This window comes from Macrobrachium nipponense, chromosome 17 (genome assembly GCF_015104395.2).
Source record: "Macrobrachium nipponense isolate FS-2020 chromosome 17, ASM1510439v2, whole genome shotgun sequence".
NCBI lineage: Eukaryota > Metazoa > Arthropoda > Malacostraca > Decapoda > Palaemonidae > Macrobrachium > Macrobrachium nipponense.
Window position 1 is genome coordinate 87,054,555 of NC_087210.1, and position 25,890 is coordinate 87,080,444.

A 25,890-nucleotide genomic window follows, 5' to 3' on the forward strand; every position below is an offset into this window, starting at 1 on the left:
CAATATATCCCCATTCCTCATTAGCTAACAGGGAATCCAAATCCACATTGCGGCTTAGTCTAGCCAATGCTGCATCTCTCCTCATTAGCAGGATATTTGCCCAAACATTGGCACTTACGTTTGTCAGGTACGCAATCGCCTTGGACCCTGACTGTATAATCTAATGAACAATGGTTCATCTACTACTTTCCTTGTTGCTTCCGAGGATGCAATTTTTCGCCACTGCTGTTGACCAAAGGTCTAACCAGGACGCAGCCTGAAAGACAGAAGAAGCTGTTGCTTCTAACGTGGCAGCCTCTTGGTACGTCATCGAAGGGCACTCCATTTTAAACCTGATCCAAGGTTAATCCAGGCCTTAACCTTACAACATTAGGGTTCATTTGTCTAGACAGCAAAGGGACCTTCGGTGTCGTATAATATTTCCTTTGCTTTATCATTGGAGGGGGAATAAATTTAAATGATCTATTAGATCTTAAGGAATTATCCCTCCCTGCAATCTTTGCGTTTACGTGTTGCAAGACCGATTCCGCATGACTCGAGCAAGGCAATTCATACGACACCTTGGTATCCCTCTTTAGTCCAAACGCCATGTCAATTCCAGGAGGAAGCATACTGGCCGGTGTTTCTGTCTTCTCCGAAAGGCTATTGAATTGACGAATCAATCAATAACCTCTGCATACGAGGCCAGAAACTCTTGGTTTTCTCCTTCCTCCGGCTCTAGTGTACCACTCTCCGTCACGAGAGATGTTGTCTCGCCTCTATCTTCTGACAGACGGCCCGGAATTCCACGGCCGCCTGCCCCTACGGCCGCGGCCTCTTTGATCTTTGCTGGCCGCTGTTGGCTCGATCCCAGATAGTCAGCAGGGAACGAGAACGTCTCACTCTTTCTCTGCTCACGATCTAGACGAGAATCTCGTCTAGATCTCCAAGATGAAGCTCCCTTAAGACAGAGGTAAGTTCGTCTTTATTAGCATTGGCATCGTTTTCGAGCGTCGGCGAGCCAGGCCTCGGCCTTCTATCCAGACGGACACTGCCTTCCACGAACGTATCCGCCGAGGTGCCAACTCCCTATTTTTTGTACTTTTAATAGGAGCCTTATCGTCCTTCGTACGTATTTTGAACGTCCTTACGGGCGAAACTGGGATCTGCTTTCCATCCTCTGCTGCACCTTTCGCCGCCAACGTCGATTTTACAGAGGTATCGCAGTTTTTGTTTTTTTGCGACCCGAACTGGCAACTCCGCCTCGGCCGCTAGCTCGCCGCCGTCACCTCTCTCGCTTGTTCGGACTCTTGCGAACGGCTTCGTCTGGCAACCTTGTGCTTAATAGCCACTGATTTTCCGACCTTCTTGCTGACTTGGAAATGACAGTCCTTCGTCCGAAGAGAGGAAGAATTGATTCTTCCTCCTCTTGGCCCGGGAGGATCCGCTAGGAACTCCCGAATCCTCCTCCAACCAACGCTTGACTGGCGCTCTCCGTGACGGTACCGGACTTAGCGATGACGCCGAACTAGAGGAAGAAGACGAAGAAGGCGAATACACTTTTTCTTTTTGTCTCTCTTATTCATTCTCTCCTCTATATCCTGTAACTTCTGCATTACAGGTTTGCATTGACGGATCAGAAGGCGTATTAGCGTCTGGGTGCAGCGAAAAAGGCCGAGAATCGTCTGTGACGTCATCACGCCTGCCATCTCAGAGTGTGACGTATGTTGTGACGTCATCGCTCTCGTAGGGAGAGACTGAGAGGTTTCTGCTGGTAACCGCACGTTTGCTGCCAATTACCTCCCACGTTCTGCATCTCTGTAAATACTGAGTGGGATGGAGAAGCAGCGGCATTAATTCCCATAAATTGCAAGCCCGTTGGGGATGATGGAACATTCAGCGCTGCCTGGCCCCTGCTGGAACCGTGACCGTCCATATAATGCGCAAGCGACCATCCAAGTTGGTACGCCTGGTAGGCCTAGCGCTGACCACGTACCATCTAACCTATGCGCTTGCGTAGCAGGAGCCTGGAACAAAGATGGCGGATCTCCCCCTCTACTTGCTGGGAACAAAGGAGAGTGCAAATTATTCATAAAATTACCCAAGGCCCCTCCTGACGTTTCCGATACAGAACCGCTAGAGAAACCGAAGGGGTATGAGACAATTCAAAAGCAGGTGGAGAAACATATGGAGCAGCCTGGTTTATTACCGATACAAAAGAAGCCGGTAAGGTTTGGTCATCCAAAGATGGCGTTCACCCCCTTTCTTTTGTATTGGCTTTTCCATAGAACTTCTTCCACTGTTCCACCGACCAACCGCGACAAACAGAACACGGATTAGTAACCGTACATACGTTTTCCCTGCACCTACTACACGTTGGATGAGGATCCGTCGACAAGGGCCGAGGTTAGAACCTAGAACAAGGAAGCCACTGACTCCTGGGCATTTCCTTTGCCTCCTCTTCGAAGCGGTAGACGATCCCGATGTTGAGGCAAAATTCTCCATCATACCAACGTATACACTCTTACCACACACTGATCACACTTGGAGAAAGAAAAGGAATGAAAAAATAAAAAATGAAATGATAAAGAAGAACGGGCAAACTGAAAAACCGCTTTAAATGAGATAGACAGTAACACGTCTTATCTTAAAGGCGGTATAAAATAACTGATGGGTCACAGGTAGCCGTGGGCATTCTGGGTATACATGCCCGTGACCTTGTATAGATGCCATTAGTCCTGGATCTCACAAGTGTAATTTTAATTCTACCGGTTTCCAGCTTGGCGCTAGTAAATCCTAATGTTAATGACCGAAGGTTTGTTTCGTGTATGAACAATGTATGATTGCATGGCTGAAGAAGCGAGATGAGTGAGGACAAGTTTGCTGCACTGCAAATGCTTGCTAGGAAACTATTTCTCATTCATTGAAAAAGTATATTGTTGGTGTCCAGTTCACTTTGTCATATTTAAAATGTGGAGCTTGGTTGCAGTATTATGCTACAACATTGTAACCATGACTGGAAAACTATTGCTGTACACATCATTGCTTGCATTCCACACCAACCTGCCTGTGATACCGAATGAGAATTAAACTAATATCAACTGATAATGACAGATTTCTAAAGGTGGAAAAAAAAAGGGTTATTTCCTTGCTATTAAGGCAACACTTCAAAGGTCATGAACTGCTTAGTTTATGTTTCAGCATGATCCTAGGATCATCAAATCTTGTCCCAAAAAGGACTGTGAGCTTCAAAGTTGCTGACTATTAATTTCGGATCTTGAAAATTAGAGTTACTGGGAGATTACATAAACATTGAATTCTTTCATACAAGCCCTTCTTCAATTGTACAGTTTTTCTCAGGGTCTTGAATGTCCCCAAACACTCTTTCGTTCCACAGACATAAGAGCAAACATTCAAATGGTAGGTGTCAACTGCCCCTCTCAGTTTGTTTGGGTTGAATAAAGTACAATGAGACACAAGAGCACAGGAAGTGGGTGCTCTACAGATGACCAATGAGTTTGTTTTACAAAAATTGTTACATTATAAAAACTTTGTTGCATCATAAAAAAAAAAAAATCAATCATATTCTCCCCATACTGTAATCTAGAAGGGAGGTCCAGATGATGAGTCCCAGATTTTTGCAAAGATCCAACAAATCCAGGAGAGTGCACTGGGCAAGAATGAGTCAGTACAAAGGCTCAAGCAATCTCAAGGGTTACAAAGTAGTGGAACAATAGGAGAAAAAGATTGTACTTCACTCATGACCCTGGAAGACTACTTTTCTTGAAGACAGTTCAGACATCAATAAAGGGAGTACCAGGATTTCTGATACACCTCCAACCACTGCTGAAATTTGAATGGCTGAGACTAACTGATCTAAAAAGTAAACAAGTATAAATTATGTAGAAGTTTCTTCTTGGCAACTTAGTTTTCTGTATAACCTATACGTAATCAAGGCCACCAGAAAATAGATCTACCTTTCTGTGGTCTCGGTATAATGCTGTATGAGAGTGGTGGCCTGTCCTAACCGTTGCCAGACACATGATTTCGACTAACTTTAACCTAAAATAAAATAAAAACTCCTGAGGCTAGAGGGCTGCAATTCAGCATGTTTGACGATTGGAGGGTGGATGATCAACATACCAATTTGCAGCCTCAGTAATTTTTAAGGTCTGCGGGCAGACAGAAAAAGTGCAAACAGACAGACAAAGCCATCTCAATAGTTTTCTTTTACAGAAAACTAAAACCCAAGCCTTTTTGCACAAATCTGAGATAAAAGTAAGAATGGGATCACCCAGTATACCTGCACATTCAAAATGGCAGCAATTTCAATACATATTATTCTTAAAACCCAATGAAGTGGAGAGAGCTCCCTACAACGTACTCTCATCTGATACGTCCGACTAAACTCTTATGAATAATTCACCTTAATAAATAGGAGAGTTTCAAAATCTACTTCCCCAGCTAGCCTGTGGACAAGAAAATCTGGAGTCATCACCTGTAAGATTTCTAAAGATAGAAAATTATTTGGCATTCCTTGTTCGATAACCTTGCCTGTCATTGTGAGTAAGTACTTGGTTCAGTCCTGATGTATATGTAGAATTTCTACTGCACACTTGATTGAGTATATATTTACACATCATCATTATTGCTATTGTATCAGGTAGTTAATAGGAAAAAAAAAGATGAGAGAAAGTGTTACACTATTCCTGTAACTATTTCAATAATTTTTTTTGACTACAGACATATATGTCATTTGAGTAGAACCTCATATGTTCAGCATTTTCTGTCAACCCTTTAAGGTTTTGGCAAACCACCAATTCTGTCTGTGCCTCTTACACCTAAACTGCCTGCCAAGCAATAATTTACTCTGAATTGCCAATACAAAGTTTTTCTTGGTTTGGCCTTTCCAACTCAAGCTGTGTCCCTCAAACACATACAAGATTATAAGGACAAAATATATTTAGTCTCTTTTACCTTTTCTACAAATGACAAAATTTTACATTATCAAAATCTCAATGGTGATGAGAGGGTTAATTCAAATCTACTGCAGTGTGACATCTGTGACATCTCATTCATATAGTAGAACCACAAAATATAATCAGGGTTGTTATGTCCTTAACATATGCAAATTGTACTCTATACAAAGTATTTTACTGTATGTATGCAATATACTTCCTTCTAAGGAGTCATTCTTTTATCTTCCTTAATGAGTACACTCCTCACACAGACTATGAAAAATCCCACCTTATTATAATTTGTCACACTTATATTTCATTAAACTTACAAAGCTAATGGTTTGTTTGTTTGATTATTTGTATGGTGCTTTTACATTGCATGGAGCCAGTGGTTATTCAGCACCGGGACCAATGGCTTTACGTGACTTTTGAACCACGCCGAGAGTGAACTTCTATCACCAGAAATACACATCTCTCACTCCTCAATGGAATGCCCAAGAATCTAACTCACGATCACCCAGGTGGCATGCCAACACCATACCAACCACGCCACTGAGGCGCTTGAAAGCTTATGGTAAAATTCTCTTCTTTAAATAGCATTAAAATATTTCAACATTCTTGGATTACAATGTATGGCAAAAAATATTGAAGGAACTTCGATGACTTATTCAAAGGGTTCAATTCACATGAATAGTGTCATTAGAGTACAAACAAAATCCAGTATGTTTGTAAAGGCTGTTATTTTCAATATATATCTGCCAAACATTTAATGAATGTGACAAAAAAGGACATACGTACAAAATGCTTTCATGCATACCAGCACAATACCACTGATCTTAGGACATAAGTTATCTTACTTTCAAAGTAGTACTTTACTATTAAGCACATGCTTAGCATTTCTAGAATTTTTGCTTTTTTCAGTCTAACAGTTAACAAAAATTCAAATTAATTACTGCAATTTATTCTATGCCATTCAAACCTACCTCACAAACATATACAGAAAACATATGATATGCAGTATAGCGGAAAAGAAAAAACTATCAAATACCAAGACTCAAAATGCCTTAAAAATACCAAATTTTGTAACTAATTTGTATTTTTTTCATAACTAACAAACTGAGGTCTTAACATTAGGATTTACTAGCGCCAAGCTGGAAACCGGTAGAATTAAAATTACACTTGTGAGATCCAGGACTAATGGCATCTATACCAGGTCACGGGCATGTATACCCAGAATGCCCACGGCTACCTGTGACCCATCAGTTATATTTCTAACCCAGTTTAGACTGCTAGAGGGGTGGTTCGAGGTGGGCCTTTAACTGTTAAGACCTCAGGTTTGTTAGTTATGAAAAAATACAAATTAGTTACAAATTTGGTATTTGTTCATACACGAAACAAACCTTCGGTCTTAACATTAGGATAGACTACTATTGGAGGAGGTAAGTCTCTACAACTGACTGGAAGTTTGCCACCTTATCCATTTCCGAATATATAGGGAAATTCTAGAGAATGGACAATGAACCTAGGACCAAAGATATAAGCGGATCTATTGGTTTCCTCCCACTGGGTGTAGATACCATTCTACTGTTTACTCTTGTCCCTTGCGACTGGATCGACCTTCACCCCTCTTTCCTTATTATCCAGAGGGGTGTGTTGCTACTGAAAAGTATATCATCAGCTAAGATAGCTTCACAGTATGGCTGACCATCTCACCTGCATCTAGTCCGTTCCAGCACATGACGGTACTCTCCTTCATATTGCCCGTAGTTAAAGGAGTAGGAAGAAAGTAGTAAAGAAAAAAGACCAGCATCATCCCATTCATTCTACTTTCATACCTTCATCTTAGACTAGACGCAAACTGACCCGCCATGGGCACTGGATGAACTATATCACTTGTTGGGCCGCCACCACTGGACCCAAGGAAAAGGTGTCCAAGGATCTATGGGCAACATCTTTCAAATAAATGAGGTGAAAGTTGTTTTGGCGCTTCCACACGCCAGCTTTCAGAATTTTATCCACAGACATGTTCTTCTTAAATGCTAGGAAGCACTCACACCCCTGATGTCATGAGCTCTAGCTCCCACCTGGCTATCTGACCCCTCTGTCTTCTGCAGTATAAGCATTTCTGATTGTCTCCCTTAGCCAAAATGATATTGTATTCTTGGACACTTCCTTCTTGTTCCGTCCTGTACTTACGAACAACCTCTGGCACCCCGGCCTGAGGTGCCCTTGTTCTCTTTAAGTACTCCCTTAGTGCCCTGACGGGCACAGGAGCATTTCAGCTTTGTCGTTGTCTACAAAGTCTGCCAAGGAAGGTATGGTAAAGGAGTCGAATCTGCCGTCTACTATTGTTGGATTTTGGGTCTTTGCCACGAATTCTGGGACAACTCACACACCATTGATCTCCAACCTCTCGAGTGCTTTATGAGATATGAGAGGCCATGTAGCTCCCCCACCCTTTTGGTTGAAGCCAGGGCCAATAAGAAGACTGTCTTCAGGGTCAGGCTCCTATCCGTGGACTGCCTTAGTGGTTCGTAAGGGGGTTTTGTCAGACTACTCAGTACCTTGGTCAGATCCCAATCTGGGTTTTTAGCTCCTTTGGTGGGCATGACTGTTCAAAGCTCCTCATCAGCATGGCCAACTCCCATGAAGACGATATGTCCACTCCTTTCATTCGTAAGACTGAGGCTAGAGCAGCCCTGTACCCCTTCACTGCAGATACAGACATATGTTTTTCTGTTCTGAGATATATCGAAAGTCCGCTAACTGCTGAATAGTGGTACCGAGTGGAGACACGTTCCCCTACGACACCAATCACAGTATGCTGACACTTCCCTTGGTATAACTGTCCGCAGATGATTTTCTGATATTACCTGCCATCTGAGTTGCTGCTTCTGCGAAAACCCTCGCTCGTCGGAGGAGATACTTGACAGTCTCCACCCGTGAAGCGATAGGGACTTCACCGACTGGTGGTACCTCTCCACGTGAGGCTGACACAGAAGGTTGCTCCATGGAGGTAACTCTCTTGGCACATCTACTAGGAGTTCCAGTAGGTCTGGAAACCACTCTGCTTTCGGCTATAACGGGGCTACCAGGGTCTCTTGAGGTTCTGAGACCGCATTACCCTGTTTTCAGAACCTGACGGATTAGACAAAATGGAGGAAATGCGTACACGTCCAGATTGTCCCAGGGGTGTTGTAGCGCATCTTCTGCTGCTGCCTCTGCGTCCGGGACTACTGAACAATACACTTCCAACTTTTTGTTGTACCTGGTTTGCGAATAGGTCTATGATCGGTCCTTCCCACAACATGAGCATCCTGTCCACTACTGTTGGTGTAGGGACACTCCGTCCCAGAATCTGATCCCTGCGGCTCAACTTGTCGGCCACTATGTTTCTTTTTCCCGGAATATCCTGGCTTGATGTCTACCAGGTTCTCTATAGCTGGTGAAGTTGAACTGTCATCACATGTAACTGCCGAGAAACTAGGCCTCCTTGCTTGTTTATATAAGAACTACTACTGTGGTGTTGTCTGACATCAATACCACCGAGTGTCCCTTTACTCTCTCCCTGAATTCTTGTAGAGCCAGGAAAGCTGCTTTCAACTCCAGCACGTTTATATGGAGTTCTCTGTCCTTGCAACTCCATTTTGCTGACACCATCAACTCCTCCATATGGGCTCCCCAGCCTTCTAGTGATGCATCCGAGAACAGCAAGAGGTCTGGGAGGATTGTTGAAGGGGGGACACCCACTGTCAGATTGTCGTCGTCCACCCACCACAGCAAGTCTTTCCTCACTTCTGCCGACAAGGGAATTTGCTCGTACGGGTGATCTACTGTTGGTGACCAAAACTCCTTCATCCTCCATTGTAGGGACCGAAGGTGTAGCCTTCCTTGTGGTACTAGCTTCTCCAGGGAGGTTAGGATTCCCAGCACCACCTGCCACTGTCTTGCTGGCTGTGTCTGCTTTCCCAGAAAGGCATTCACCACTTGTTTGCATTTCTGTACTCTTTGGTCTGTCGGGAATACTTTGGCTTGTGTTGTGTCTATCACCATTCCCAGATATTCCAAACGTTGACTTGGATCCAGCTGCGACTTCTGCTGATTCACACAATACCTAGGCTGTGACAAAGCTGCAGGAGGGTCGCCCTGTCCCTGAGTAATTTCTCCCTGGACTTTGCTATCACCAGCCAATCGTCCAGATATCTTATCAGCCTGATCCCCTGAGCGTGCGCCCATGCCGACACGAGGTGAACACTCTTGTAAAAACTTGAGGAGACGTTGTCAATCCGAAGCACAGGACCTTGAACTCGAAAGCTTTCCCTGCAAGACTGAAGCGGAGAAATTTCCTTGAAGACTGATGGACTGGTATCTGAAAGTATGCGTCCTTTAGATCGACTGTCAGCATAAAGTCTCCGATTCTGACTGCTTGTAGAACCGTTTTCGGAGTTTCCATCTTGAAACTGGTTTTCCTTATAAACAGATTCAGCGTTGACAGGTCTATTACTGTCCTCCACTCCCCGTTGGATTTGGGTACCAGGAAAATCCTGCTGTAGAAGCCTTTTGTCGGACTGCATACTTGTTGCACAGCTCCTTTTTCCATCATCTTCTTCACTTCGTCCTGCAGAATAGTGGCCTTCTGAGATCTGTGGGCATAAGTGACGGTGGGGTAATGGTTGATCTGTCAGGGGCGGGTTACCTCGAACGGAATCAAATACCCGATCCTGAGAACATCCACCACCCACTGCTCTGCCCCTAGTTCCTGCCACACCTTCCAGTGATTTGCAGGCAACCCCCCACTGGTGTGGCCGAGTGATGGGAGGCGCCCATCCTATCTTCTCGAGCCTCTCCCCCTTCCCCTATTGCCCCTTCCTCTGTTGTTTCTATTGTGAAGGGCCGATGAGTTATCCTCTTTGGGGAAGAGGGTCTTGTGACTCTATTAGGGATGCTATGTCTCACTGGTTTCTTTCGAGACATCTGCTGTTGTCTTCCCTCCAAAGGAATAGTTTGACTGTTAGAGGTTTTCCTAACTGCCTGTTGCACCAACCTATCGTTAGTGTCCATCCTTCTTCTATCTATCGCTTCTTCCAGTATGACCTCTGGCAACAGTAGTTGCGATTCCAAAGATATCCCCATTCCTCATTGCTAACAGGGAATCCAAATCCACATTGCGGCTTAGTCTAAGCCAATGCTGCATCTCTCCTCATTAGCAGGATATTTGCCCAAACATTGGCACTTACGTTTGTCAGGTACGCAATCGCCTTGGACCCTGACTGTAGTAATCTAATGAACAATGGTTCATCTACTACTTTCCTTGTTGCTTCCGAGGATGCAATTTTCGCCACTGCTGTTGACCAAAGGTCTAACCAGGACGCAGCCTGAAAGACAGAAGAAGCTGTTGCTTCTAACGTGGCAGCCTCTTGGTACGTCATCGAAGGGCACTCCATTTTAACCTGATCCAAGGTTAATCCAGGCCTTAACTTACAACATTAGGGTTCATTTGTCTAGACAGCAAAGGGACCTTCGGTGTCGTATAATATTTCCTTTGCTTTATCATTGGAGGGGGAATAAATTTAAATGATCTATTAGATCTTAAGGAATTATCCCTCCCTGCAATCTTTGCGTTTACGTGTTGCAAGACCGATTCCGCATGACTCGAGCAAGGCAATTCATACGACACCTTGGTTATCCCTCTTTAGTGTCCAAACGCCATGTCAATTCCAGGAGGAAGCATACTGGCCGGTGTTTCTGTCTTCTCCGAAAGGCTATTGAATTGACGAATCAAATCAATAACCTCTGCATACGAGGCCAGAAACTCTTGGTTTTCTCCTTCCTCTCGGCTCTAGTGTACCACTCTCCGTCACGAGAGATGTTGTCTCGCCTCTATCTTCTGACAGACGGCCCGGAATTCCACGGCCGCCTGCCCCTACGGCCGCGGCCTCTTTGATCTTGCTGGCCGCTGTTGGCTCGATCCCCAGATAGTCAGCAGGGTAACGAGAACGTCTCACTCTTTCTCTGCTCACGGATCTAGAGCGAGAATCTCGTCTAGATCTCCAAGATGAAGGCTCCCTTAAGACAGAGGTAAGTTCGTCTTTATTAGCATTGGCATCGTTTTCGAGCGTCGGCGAGCCAGGCCTCGGCCTTCTATCCAGACGGACACTGCCTTCCACGGACGTATCCGCCGCCGGTTGCCACTCTCTATTTGTTCATACACGAAACAAACCTTCGGTCTAACATTAGGATTTACTAGTACTTTTAATAGGAGCCTTATCGTCCTTCGTACGTATTTTGAACGGCCTTACGGGCGAAACTGGGATCTGCATTTCCATCCTCTGCTGCACCTTTCGCCGCCAACGTCGATTTTACCAGAGGGTATCGCAGTTTTTGCGATCCGAACTGGCAACTCCGCCTCGGCCGCTAGCTCGCCGGCCGTCACCTCTCTCGCTTGTTCGGACTCTTGCGAACGGCTTCGTCTGGCAACCTTGTGCTTAATAGCCACTGATTTCCGACCTTCTTGCTGACTTGGAAATGACAGTCTTCGTCCGAAGGAGAGAAGAATTGATTCTTCTCCTCTTGGCCCGAGATCCGCTAGGAACTCCCGAATCCTCCTCCAACCGCTTGACTGGCGCTCGCCGTGACGTTATCGGACTTAGCGATGACGCCGAACTAGAGGAAGAAGACGAAGAAGGCGAATCACACGTTTTCTTTTTGTCTCTCTTATTCATTCTCTCCTCTATATCCTGTAACTTCTGCATTACAGTTTGCATTGACGGATCAGAAGGCGTATTAGCGTCTGGGTGCAGCGAAAAAGGCCGAGAATCGGTCTGTGACGTCATCACGCCTGCCATCTCAGAGTGTGACGTATGTTGTGACGTCATCGCTCTCGTAGGGAGAGACTGAGAGGTTTCTGCTGGTAACCGCACGTTTGCTGCCAAATTACCTCCCACGTTCTGCATCGCTGTAAATACTGATGTGGGATGGAGAAGCAGCGGCATTAATTCCCATAAATTGCAAGCCCGGGGGATGAGGAACATTCAGCGCTGCCGGCCCCTGCTGGAACCGTGACGTCATATAATGCGCAAGCAGACCATCCAAGGTTGGTACGCCTGGTAGGCCTAGCGCTGACCACGTACCATCTAACCTATGCGCTTGCGTAGCAGGAGCCTGGAACAAAGATGGCGGATCTCCCCCACTCTACTTGCTGGGAACAAAGGAGAGTGCAAATTATTCATAAAATTACCCAAGGCCCCTCCTGACGTTTCCGATACAGAACCGCTAGGAGAAACCGAAGGGGTATGAGACAATTCAAAAGCAGGTGGAGAAACATATGGAGCAGCCTGGTTTATTACCGATACAAAAGAAGCCGGTAAGGTTTGTCATCCAATGGCGTCACCCCCTTTCTTTTGTATTGGCTTTTCCCATAGAACTTCTTCCACTGTTCCACCGACCAACCGCGGACAAACAGAACACGGATTAGTAACCGTACATACGTTTCCCTGCACCTACTACACGTTGGATGAGGATCCGTCGACACCGAGGTTAGGAAACCTAGAACAAGGGAAGCCACTGACTCCTGGGCATTTCCTTGTCTCCTCTTCGAAGCGGTAAGACGATCCCGATGTTGAGGCAAAATTCTCCATCATACCACGTATACACTCTTACCACACACTGATCACACTTGGAGAAAGAAAAGGAATGAAAAATAAAAATGAAATGGATAAAGAACGGGCAAACTGAAAAAACCGGCTTTAAATGAGATAGACAGTAAACAACGTCTTATCTTAAAGGCGGTAGAAATAACTGATGGGTCACAGGTAGCCGTGGCATTCTGGGTATACATGCCCCGTGACCTGGTATAGATTGCCATTAGTCCCTGGATCTCACAAGTGTAATTTTAATTCTACCGGTTTCCAGCTTGGCGCTAGTAAATCCTAATGTTAAGACCGGAAGGTTTGTTTCGTGTATGAACAACTTCAGTGCCTGAAGTGCCTTCATTTTGCAATGACCTATGATGAAGCTTGTTTATAATAAAAAGAGTAAGCCTTCACATGCAATGTTTTTAAAACCACTGCAAAATGCAATCACTCGTCAGAAGTCCAGGATATAAGCTGTGACAGATGAAACAGTTAAAAATGACCACATCCTGCAAATTTTCCCTTTTCTCAAGTGTAAGTACACTTACAGTAATTAGTTACAAGGAACGGGATTGCCTCTCATCTGAGACACACTTGGTTTTGCAATTCCGACACAAGAGGGGATACATGTTTTCTAAGACATGCAAAGGATTTCAATGAGAGCCTTTTGAAAATAGTACCTTACTCCTCACAGCTTCTACATTATTTTCAGTACATTAACCTGTTATTTTCAGCACATTATTAATTTCAAAAAATAAATCACTAATTACATCTAAGTTGCACTTAACAGAATAATCCTATCCTATATGCACACTAATCATAACATATGCTGAAGTGAACACAACAGATACTTGCCACTCTACCCAGGTTTCCAAGGTAACTGGCCCCATCATGCCCCACTGTGTACCTTTCTCCCATTCACTTGCACATACAGTGTGTCTATCTGCCATGTAAAGAGTCTGGATTTCATATTAATATCTATCTTTTATGTCTGGTATAATTTACTGCATAGCAACTGCGTCGACTTAGTCCAGCACAGTGTTTGATCTACTGTGTGGGTGTGTTTTCCACGCCACATTTTCTCTACTGCATGAATGAACCTCTGATCAAACTATTACAAAGTCTGTACTTAACCATGAAAGTTAATTCTTTTATCTGCAGGCCTTATAACAGAAGTTAATAGTATTGAGAAATGTGACAGGGTAAATTAGTTGACTATACATCTGTACAAAAATTAGCTTTTTTTTGAAGGACAGTTACATATAGATGCTAGTTTAATTCTTGATATAAATGAGAACACACACACACACAAGTACAATCGGGCTCTGTATTTGCAGGGGATGTGTACCAGAAACACGCACCTCCCCCGTTTGTAATCCATGAATAGTTAACATCCCCTTCTAAAAATACTTTTAACTGCCTATCTTGAAAGTTCAAATACCAAATGTATACTTAAAAGTACCATCCTACGTCAAATATACCTAAATTATCATGTATCCTATTACTGTATTCATCTTTGTAATATTATTAATATCATTTCAATGTAATTTTAAACATTTTACTTATTTTACCCTTAAGAATATATACATATGTACTTCTAACCCTTCCAGCCAATGAGAGAGAGAGAGAGAGAGAGAGAGAGAGAGAGAGAGAGAGAGAGAGAGAGAGAGAGAGAGAGAGAGAGAGAGAGAGAAAATGGGCTGAATTAAGTCTCTATTTATCAACACTTACAGTGAAATGTCACTACACTACACAGCATAGAAGAGAAGAAGAATGAGACAGATTTTCACATGTATGCTGCAGCAGTTCTGGGGTGTCACGTAGCCTATATCAACTTCGGTGTCACGTAGCCTATACCAACTTCGGCGTCACGTAGCCTATACCAACTTCGGTGTCATGTAGCCTATACCAACTTCGGTGTCACGTAGCTTATACCAACTTTGGTGTCATGTAGCCTATACTACCTTGGGTGTCAAGTAGCCTATATACTACTACTGTATGTACCAGGTCTTTGTTACTAATAAGAAGGCTGGAAACTAAACTATCAAGTAATTTGAAGTGCAAGTGTAATGACTTTGCCTTTAAAACAACTTAAACAATTTACCTAACTATCACCACTTATTATGGTGATGAAAACATTAATGAGTTTATCTATGGCTTTAAAAAGCAATCTATTTGCCTAATAGCAGAGTACTTTGTTTACGCTGATGAACATTGGTACAAAAATTTAAAGTATGATGCCAAACATTATGAAATAACAAATAAGCCATAACAGCAAACCTTACTTGAGGGTTTCTGTAAAATAGAATACACAATGAACTTTCCTTCCAAAAGCATATTTCTAAATATTAATTAAGACTGAGAAGACATTTAGTTAAAATCCAAAACTTCTTAAGCAAACACCTTCACCAATGTCTTCAATGGTAGCTACTCACAAAAAACAAAGTATGGTTAATCATTTAGTAACATTTCAATCTCCCCTCTTGCAGAATCTCCAATGACTCACAAGGATGAATGATAAATCTATTACATTTTATAAACATTTATCATACTCTACTAAAAAGGAGTAAGTTCAGTCTGCTGGTTATGCCAGTGGTAAAACATCAAAACTTTTTTTTTTTTTGTATACTAATAATTTAAATCTTTAATGCTTATGATGGTCTACTATAATAGAGATAAAATTGGTATATACATGAAGATCAAATGAATTTGAGGGTGGGGAATGGGTGGAAAGCAGATGAATGCCTTTGAGAAGCAAACAAAACAAGCCCCAAAACATAACCAAATGATTTGGTAAGGTAAAATACTAATGAAAAATTTGTATCAGTAAACAGCCTTCCTAAATACATCCTTAAAAACTCACTCCATAACATATTTGTCTATTTTACATGACAAGTCACTGAATCCAATAGGACTTCCTTACTACAGAACTCAGTTCCTAAAAACATTTTTAAAGACCAGAAAATCTGCTAAAAAATAGAGTTTACTATGTAACATGCCACTAGGCTCATTCTACAGTGCAACTTAAAATGCTGCATAGAAAACTGGAATGTTAAGTACCATTTTCAGTTCCCACCTTCATGAATGTAAGCTATCTCCTTCATTTTTTTCAATCTTTAAAATATCACATGTTTATAGCTATTTAACTGCATGTCATATTGGCCAAGTCTAATATTTACATAAATAATAGTTTTGAAATAAAAAAAAATTAAATCACAGCACACCAAAAGCTCTGATAATTTATGAGGACACATTTTACTAACCTTCAAAGTCTGACTTGTTTTCTGCCTAGGTTTTGAAGGGGGCAGGGGATGTTTAGGTCGACGGCCAGTCGTAAAGGCTTGTGAGACATATCCTTCACCCCAGTAATCATCAGAACGTCGTGGACATATGCTATCATCTACCCAACCTGTTGAAATTGGTAATACAATGTAAATACACTAATTCAAAGCAAAAATTCACAAAGAATATTAAAAATCTTGAAAAGACACTAAAACTCATTAAAATATTCACAATCAAATTATCATATGTTTGCTAATTACTGATTTATAATCAACACAAGAAACTCCTTAATGTTCATACACGAAAATATAAAAGTTTTTTCAACATTTATTTACTACAGTTGTCATTTTTAGAGATAAATAATCTATAGGTAATTAAAACATAAAAACATATAGTAAAAATAAAACTGCTAAAGATACCATAATTCATGCAGTGCACTAAAAGATGAAATAAACACAGAGCAAAATAAACTCTCTTATTACAAAATGTTTAGGTCATAGAATACTGTATCACATTCATTTTAAGGAAATCTTCATAACAACTACCAGAATATTTTTCAACACTACTGTACTTTTAAATACTAAGATAGTGATGAACACATACATGTCATTGTGCCTGGCCATAATAAAACATAAGCAACTCCATCAACATAGTATATTTACTAAGACTAGAAGTTATACTAGCTATTCTGTATATGCCAAGTGTAATGGAGACCACTTCAGCAGCAAAAATTTTATTTTCTGACACATCATCTACAAAAAACAATTAAAGCGTAGACAAAAACATAAAGAAAAAATTAACAAACAGAATTGTATGGAATATTGAATGACCATGGAGCAAAGCACAGTACAAGAGAAACTTAGATTCTACATCTTTTACATAAATAGATTGCTAAGCAAAATAATTATTACAGATTTAATAGCTAATAAGCATAATAACATTACTACTTCAACAAAGTTATAGGCAAAATTTAATGCAGATATATTAAATCTCATCTTTAGGAAGAAATTGGCTCAACTTCAGTAGAAGTTCAACAAAAGCCACACATACAGTGAAAACGAACATCAATCATTTCTTTTAAATTTATATCATACTCTAATGCTAATCTAACTTTTGTTGGTTTAAGTGCTAACTAGAACCGATTGCTTCATTCATCACGAACAATGTTTAGATTTCAAATAATAAACTGTAAATTAAATTGGCTTAACTGCAAACCTCAGAAAATTTAAAACATATATGCTACACAGAACATACAGCATATTCTCTCATTTTTTCCTGTCAGGTGTAAACTTTGTCTAGTCTTCCATTTTTTTCTCCAAGTATCTTGGAACATCCAACCTTACGATTTTTACTTCTTCCCCTCTGATAATCCTTAGCTATTCAAGTTACTTTAAACAATCTACTGTAGCATAGTATATCTAGGAGTTGCAATTACTCAAAAAATAATTCATTACAATCTTACCATTAGCTCTATATAATACTGAGTAACAGGGAAAAGCTAGCTTTATAAAGTCAAAGTCCATGTGCATTTAAATTACTGTGCAAATCAGTACATTAAGGTATATAAAAAAATACAAGCCTAATTAACCATTAAAGAATGTCACAGAACTATCCATACAATTTTTCTTGATGATTAAACTATGCTGTGAATTTATTTAACTGTTGAAAAGTATTTCCAAAGTATTTCAACTTACATATGAATTGATTAATCCCAATAAACAATTACCAATTCCACAAAGAATTCTCAGTTTTTGTCGTGTCAATCTTCACACAAAATTTAGATATAGCTGTTAGGTATATTATCTGAGAACCATAAAATATATTATTTGTTTGAAATTTTATTGCTTCATCTGTCTTTTTCTCTTTTCCCAAGTCTACATAGAACAAACGTATATTTTAGTATATGTACATCATAAATAACTTTAGTAACATAAGTAGTCTGTGGTTTCAATGTTTTTCATTTTAATGACATTTAAACCTTTTTCAACAAGAACTTTTTTATTTTGGTGGTTTTCAACAATTGGACTAAGTTTGTATTTAATAATTAAATAAAGATAAACACTGATGTGTGTGAGTTTCTTCTTAGGAGAAAGAGGAAAGCTTTCAGTTGTGCATTTCAACAAAAATACTATATATATTACATCTGAAAACTCAATAATTCTTGAAATTTATCAATTCCACTATGCTATGTCTCTGCTATGTCTCAATTCACCTTGGCATCAATAAACTATTTGTAAACTTTACCACAGTTTTACTACATTATTCCTATACTTTTCCCATGTTTCTCTACATTATTCTTAAATTTTATGTTGCACTAAACTGTTCCTAACCTTTAGCGAGTTTAGCTAAATAATTTCTAAGCTTCATGTCAGTATCACTAAAGTATTCCTAAATTTTACCCAACTATTACTTTATTCCTAAACTTCCCGACATTTCATCAATATTCCTAAACTTTACCCGAGTTTCATTAAAGAGGTAACTTTAAGGCACTGGTGGTAAAACAGGAAATCTAAGTGGTGGGTTTGAATTTTAAGTTTTGTGCTTTTCTTAAATTACTGTCACTTGTAATAACTACAACAATAGATTTAAGACAGACCCCTAAGAACTTAAGTTTACAATTTCCACCAAAAGTATCGATAGGTAAGATAAAAATTTAAAAAATACTGAGATGTGATAGATGCAGGAAAGATGTTACATGTTCTATTACAAATAACAATATAAAAATATACTGCCAATGTCAAACTTTAAGCTGTAAGCAACAAAAGGTGCTGTCTTTTAGTGATATTTCATATATTCAAGGATTTTCAAATATCAAAAGTAATGAAAATAAGAAATTACAATAAACCATTTATGGTCTCACTATATTTTTTTTGGTCCAACAAAGCAGGGTATATCTGAAGTAGCTTTACTACATATGATGCACTGTATATACATAGTTCATGGTATTGGGCAAAACTTTGAATGGAAGTTTGCAAATATGGTGTCAAATGCCCTAGCTTGCTGTTTTGAGTGTGTTCTTATCACAATTAAGCTAATTTTCTGCAAAAGGTAATATTCACTGAAATATCAAAGCTTTATCTACATAACCATTTTTATATAACATGACTTAAAATTGTGGCACCTGATGCATTCACTGGGATGAGAGGTACTATAAATCATACTAATACATATTCAAAGCAAAAGTTATCAATTATAATAAATGTAAATAAAAGTCTATGTACAAAATCATTGTCAAGATTGTTATAAAAGCTGTAATATACTACATAATTTAATAGTGATGTTGAATTTACCTTCCTATCATTTCCATCATTCAAAAATAACCAGGCCATTAAGTTTAGCACAACTAACCAAGGCTTCCAACTAAGTGCACATGGCATAAACAAGAAAAATATCAGCAAAGTTTCTATTTCACTGGTTCAATGTTATTAATGCTAATGAATATAACATGCTCATATCTTGAAGTAGTTATACAGTAGTACTTGCCTTGTAATCAACTTCATAAAAAAGTTGATTTTCCTTGACCTGGCAGTAACTAACAGGTAACTACTAACAGAAGTCAATAAAATCCCTTATTTCCATAACTCCAAAGAACTGAATGGTTACCTACACTGACTGTTACAACCAATATACTAATGGGGATTTCACAGGAACACTGTTGTTATGCAAACAACACAGATTCGGGAACAACTTACTGTATTTTCTTCAACTAGGAAAACTGAAATTTCCAAATTATGCACACTCAATCAATTACTACTAATGTAAAAATAATACCTTCCCCATAAAAGATAAGAATTTAATCATAGCAGCATATCCCCTTAAGCACCATATTATACCAGCCATAGTGATGAGAAAATTAGCAATAGGTTCAATATTTCAATATTATGCAAGTGAATGAGATGTTTCCAATTAAACCGAAGCTTAAATGTTGACATTAATGGCATAAATTTCAATGTAATTTTCTACCTAATCTTTCTGTCGTAGAGTAATCTAGTCTACATTCTACAACACCAGAAGTATTATCAAATTTTTCATGCAAAAGCAAAATGAGTATCATAGTTTGCCATTAATATAGTACAAATCAAATACCTGATATCAGAATTAAAGCTTACAATAATACAACAAGTAGCTACAAACTTAATACATGTGCTTGATAGTATATGTATGTGTACAATATGTATGAAGAACTGTTTTGAAGCATGTGAGCAACCCTGCATGTAAGTCTAGACACAGCCATATTGTAAATAGATAATGACTGGAAACATTTAGATACATAACAAAAGTCACCTGAGTCACGTGTGGTGAGAGAGTCGCGTGATCCACTCAGGTCTGCTATTGAACGAAAATAAAGATTTACTGTAATATGAATCATTGATAATGTATAGAGTGAAATCAAGACCTGCCAAGTGTTTCTAACGACTTACTTGTTCGTTAAATCATAAAAATTTTTTTTTTAAACTGCCTGTTCAAAAACTCCCAACTCAAACAGCTTTCATCATTAAACTCCGACTACAGTACGTATTACCTGTTCCATTTTCATTTCTTCCCCAATCACATAATTCAATCCACCAACACCAAACACAGCCTCTGAATGAGTTCTCAAAAAAAAATAATTTTATAAGTTTTTTGGCATAATCTTTCAATCTATTCTTTCAGTAATATTCATTTCCAGTGTCAAAAATTCTAGATCTTCTATAAACTTACATTTTAAGCTTGTTAAATAACTGGAAGACATCAAAAGCAAATATTCTGTTTATTTGTTTATTTTTGGGAAGAAATCCTCAATGTAAAAAGCAGCAAAAACCCAGATATCTAATCCTCAGCTCTTGGAACAAAGCTACTGATGTATGACTGCAGACCCTACAACAATGTAATAATCTTGTAGTAATAAAGTAATACAACTTCCCCTACACAACTTCCAACTTGACTATATATACAAAATAAAGTTTGCAAATTGAAGTTTCAAAACATACCCAAAATGCTATTCAGTTTTGCATGACACACATTCCTAATAAAATTCTGTTCCATGGTAACCTACCTCATATCAAAATACAGACTATATATTTTGATGAGCTTTGTTTTATCAATCTGAACATGGCAGTCTTCCTAACAAAGAATATCAACTCAATAACAGAAAAATTGCTCTACGAACCACATTGGTCACACACAAAACACTTGAAAGGTCAAAAACAGATACATACTGTACAATTCTTTTAAATCTGTCTCATCATGAAAAGATCTTACCAACACAGAGACTGTTAAAAATATGCTAATAAATTAATTTAAAAAATCATAAACAAATATTTCAATAATTTGACACTTGTCTAGTTTCTTTTATACAATAACTTAGTATAAGCAATGATAGAAAATTACTATGGCAAAAACTATTTTGGCAATATTTCAGATTTGTAAAAACTATTAGGAATCTCTAATGCCAATTTCCAAAATTCTGTTGAAAAATGGAAAATATAACAACATTGTAAAACAATACTGCTGCACTGTTCCAAATGACAACACCAACAATAACGGTCAGACACAGTTTGTCAAATGGGTTCAACAACAGCATCAGCAGTATCTTGTAAGATGCCAGTCGTACAGATCTTATTGATAAAAAGTTAAGATGCTACACCTCAGTAAACTACGTTTATCAAGAACACGTACAAAATTCTTGGTACAAAGCATCTACATAATATCTAATGGTTAATGTCTAACAATAAACTCTGACAATAACTTGGTGGTTTTCTCAGAACCCAGATACTGAACCAAGAGAATGTGTGTAAGTTAGCTGAAAGATCTACTATGTCATAACATATTTCCAAGAGATATGAAATATGTCCGTCTATGATGTTACTTTGCCTATACGTACTGTACTCTTGAAATATTGAAATTCTGAACTCAAAATGTTAAAAAACCGAAATATTAATAAAAAATAATAATCTTGGGGAATATTTCTTTTTGATTTTCAATACGTTAAAAAAGACAAAATATTAATTAAACCAACCAACTTGGGAAATATTTCTTTTTGATTTTGTAAGTCAATATATATTGAAGTAGTACAAGACCTTTTGGATCAATGATGAATACAAAAATTAATCTCTAGTTTTTATATAAATTAAAATGTTTTAAAAAGTAAAAACTTCTGTTAAAAATACCATGTCCAATCTGTTATATACCATGATAACTTGAATGAAAAGTGCACCACAAGTTATGAAAACTAAAACATAGTAATGATTAGACCACTTTTCATGAATGCGTAAAAATAAAATTACGCAAATAGTTAAGTAGATATTGTTCAAATCTTGACATTTTATCAAAATGATCAACATTCTATTTTAATCCATCATTTCTTTACAGTCTTTCAAAATCATCACTAAAGACAATCTCTATATAACTGACAAATAAAGGCAATGAACAGTGGCTGAACAAATCTCTCCCAGTTGATGATATTGAAATGTAGTTCCCTCTATCACATTTATGAACTGATATTTTCATACCAGCAATGATTTTGCCATTTAAAATCCTGAAATGATGCCAAAATAAATTTTTTTTATAAAAAAACAACTGACTACTATAACAACCTTATCAGTATTGAATGAAAATCCGTATCAACACCAGAAAAGGACAGCGTCATGCAAAACTAACAGAGAGAAGCAAACATTTTATAAACATACAAATACTGTAGTATGTAAGAAGCTTTTACCTGTCAATCAACTACTTTAAGAAAACCAGGAAGGCAAAGCAAAATCTCTTCTATTTCATACAAAAGACTTCCTGCATCCAAAGTGCAAAATCAGGAACCCTTCACATTTCCTATCAAGATTTTCCCTGCCAATGCTGTACAGCAATCCACACAAATGGTTTTGGATGGATTTTGTAACTGCTGAACACAAATCTATCAGCATAGCTTGGTATTAATGATTGTATTAGACTATAATATTAAGAAAACAAAACCCAAGAGTAGGAGAAAGACCTACAACTGAACTTAGTTCTCACTAGATGAATTCTTTAAAACACAGAGCTAGTACACAAGCCAGCCACAGGATAAGGGTTAGTACAAAGAAATTGTCAAAGATTATAAAAACAAATAACTGGAAACATTTTTAGGAAATAAGTAACGTGCACATTAGCCAACATCACTACACAGTCATCTTCAAAGCTCTCATGTCAAAGTAAACTTTTCAAGTAACCATCCAATTCTCACAGCAATAAATATTCCTGACCATGCTTGTGTGAGGGGAATAAATTAGTACAGCAAATGCAATTCATAGGAAATTCCCAAACAACCATTAACTTCTCAAAAGATAGTTGATAGCTTGAAATTTATGATGAAATTTTTAATCATATTACAAAATAAAACAACCATCTTTCACAATACCAGTGCATTCACATCTATGGTCACCAACATCAATTCATTCACACATAATATGCCTACAACATTGTTTTTTCTTCTCAAAGTTTGTAACAGACTGATAAAAGGCTGTTGACCAAGATGTCTTTGCTTTTCTGAAGGTTGAAATCATCTGGGTTTTCATTAACTAAATATAACAAATCCTTGAATTTCAAAAACCAACCAACAGGAACAGTGCCATTAGGACAATTTATATACAGTATTCCATACCGATGTACTGTACTATTCTTGGTCATATTTATCTAAATTACCCAAAAACAAACCTTGTAACAAATACAACAATGTCTTTTTCCTTTAGCCTGACCTAAGTAATGTAACACAATGACAAAATAGAAGATTACTGTCATCTGACAAAACAACTGTAGTAATTACACCTTGAATATGTATATGCAATGTATCCTATAAGACAAACACTTCCCCAGTGAACCACAAGATGTACTTTAAAGTATAGGCCAAATTCAGTTTGGGTTAAGTTTAAATTTATAAACAGAAAATACATTTAACAGACTTTAAAGTTTCTCAAAACAAACTCCAGACCAATTGAATTTAGAATAGTTTGATAAAAAGATTTGCTGAGAAAGAAGCCAAGAGTGACAATGTGTGTACAGCCATAGCGTACTCATTAGAATTTCTTTGATTAACATATTTGCGTCAAAGGCCCTAGACCATAAACAAATCACCTTCCCAAGATTGTAAGCCACCCAGCCTTAACACACACGCAGTATGCTGCGTGGATTACCAAACTGAAATAGCACTACTTTCAATTATAGGATGCTGTTTGCAGTTTGCCAACATATTTATGTATGCTGTGGAAAACTAAGATCAGTAAATACTAGATCTTATATGTATCATTCATTTTGAAACTAATTTCTTTTCCCTAAATCATTTGCAACTCCATATTCTGTAGATTTACTGATACTGCACAGAAAAACACCTTACTACTGTTACTTTTATGTCTTGAAACATAAAATAGAAACAGGTGGCCTGTGTATGGTTATTCCATCCTTTAGTTGTAGTAGTATTTCCTTGTGGAGCTGTTATTAGCTACAACATATCAGAAAATATTCAAGGGCAAGATATAATACTGTACATATAGGGTATTTTTTTTAACTGAACACTTCATTTTGCTTATCTAAATGTCAGACCCAAAAGTTTCTGTGAAGCTGAGACATTAGTAAATACTGTCAACTTAGTACATACTAGATACTAATCCTATCAGATAAAATTTATAAGCGCAAAAAATTCCAAGAAATTTCAATGCTTAATCTTAGGTAATCTGAATTATTTAGTAAAAAAAATAATTGGATCTACTACAACTAAAATTATTGTGAATGTTTAAGAACATATTCTAATATATTGGAGAGGAGAGTTTATGGTTAGACTATGATTAATTCCCCCTTCACAAAGACAATCTGTTTCCCTCAGCCCTTGACTAAGGCAATCTGTGTATCATGAAAACCTACACACAATTGCCAAATGTATAGTAAGATACTAGCAACAGATAATGAGGTAAAAACCTTTACATATCCAGTGATCTAAAAATTCTCTACTGTACATTCACCATCCTTCTCTGTGGTACTTCATAGGAATGGATCAGTTACAGTCAACTGCGCATTTTCCCAGGATTGCCTTTTGTCAACATTGTGTGTTTTCACTTCATCTGGTACTTTCTTGTGTGTATAAGACGACCTTTAAATCCTAAAATTCACCCCTAAAAATTGGGGGGTTGTCTCTTACTACCACCATTCTCAAAATCAATCCTTGAATTTCATGTGATGTTTATAGGTAGGATAGCCTAGGCCTTGGTACAATAACCACTGACATACATGAAAAGATTCGCATTATGATATACTAAACTGATAATAAAGATAGTAAAACCAATACTATTACCTTACATATTATGTATTGGCATATTGAAGAAATAATGCCACATAAATGAAATCAGCTTTTAAGTATGCAAGACTAGCTGAGAAGATTTAAACATCAAGTTATGGTTGCGCTCACTTAAACATTTATCCTTTGGTAATCTTTCAGTAATCTTAATGGTAGTGTAATTACAGTAGTAATAACATTTACGATAATGTAATGTTAATTTTTTTATTAAAAATTCATTTTCATTTTGGTGAAGTAACACCATTTTGGATTACATACAAATGTTTCGACAATTCAGTCATATGAACGATAATTATATACGAGAATTATCATACATTACAATAACCTCTTTACCTCCATCTTTTGATCCCATTTAAGTAAGTTAAAGAAAAAGAGAAAGATAAGTACAATCGTTAGTAATCCTATTTGTTGCATAAATGCGTAAATCCATAAACAACCGAACGAAAACCATTTGTTTTGCTATGAACGAACGAATCGGAAAACAACAGCTGTTTTGCTTGCATTTCAACCATAGTACGATAGTAAATAATTGCCGTATCTAGTATGTTACAAATGATGTTAGATAGAATTAACTGATATACATTAAAGTACTTATTTACTATGGAGAAAAGATTGGCAAGGGAATATTTATACTGCTAGTATATCTAAGCTGCAAAATCTAGCTGAAACCGAGACGAAAATATTCAAGCTTCTAATGACCATTAATTATCGTGCATCAGCAACATGGATAAAAGGACGAATT

At 38.3% G+C, this 25,890-nt stretch overlaps 1 protein-coding gene across 3 annotated transcripts in view; it reads right to left on the reverse strand.

The window, feature by feature from the left end:
* LOC135196429 (rho GTPase-activating protein 190-like) overlaps positions 1–25,890 on the reverse strand; it is a 334,492-nt gene that overhangs the window by 77,420 nt on the left and 231,182 nt on the right. For all 3 annotated transcript variants that reach the window (XR_010310411.1, XM_064223251.1, XM_064223252.1), the window contains exons 23-24: positions 20,135–20,179; positions 15,832–15,977 (exon numbers count right to left, since the gene is read on the reverse strand). Coding sequence is in view for 2 of the 3 variants with exons in the window: in XM_064223251.1 (XP_064079321.1) it covers positions 15,832–15,977; positions 20,135–20,179 (191 nt within the window). In the remaining variant the exon portion in view is untranslated. The remainder of the gene's footprint in view (positions 1–15,831; positions 15,978–20,134; positions 20,180–25,890) is intronic.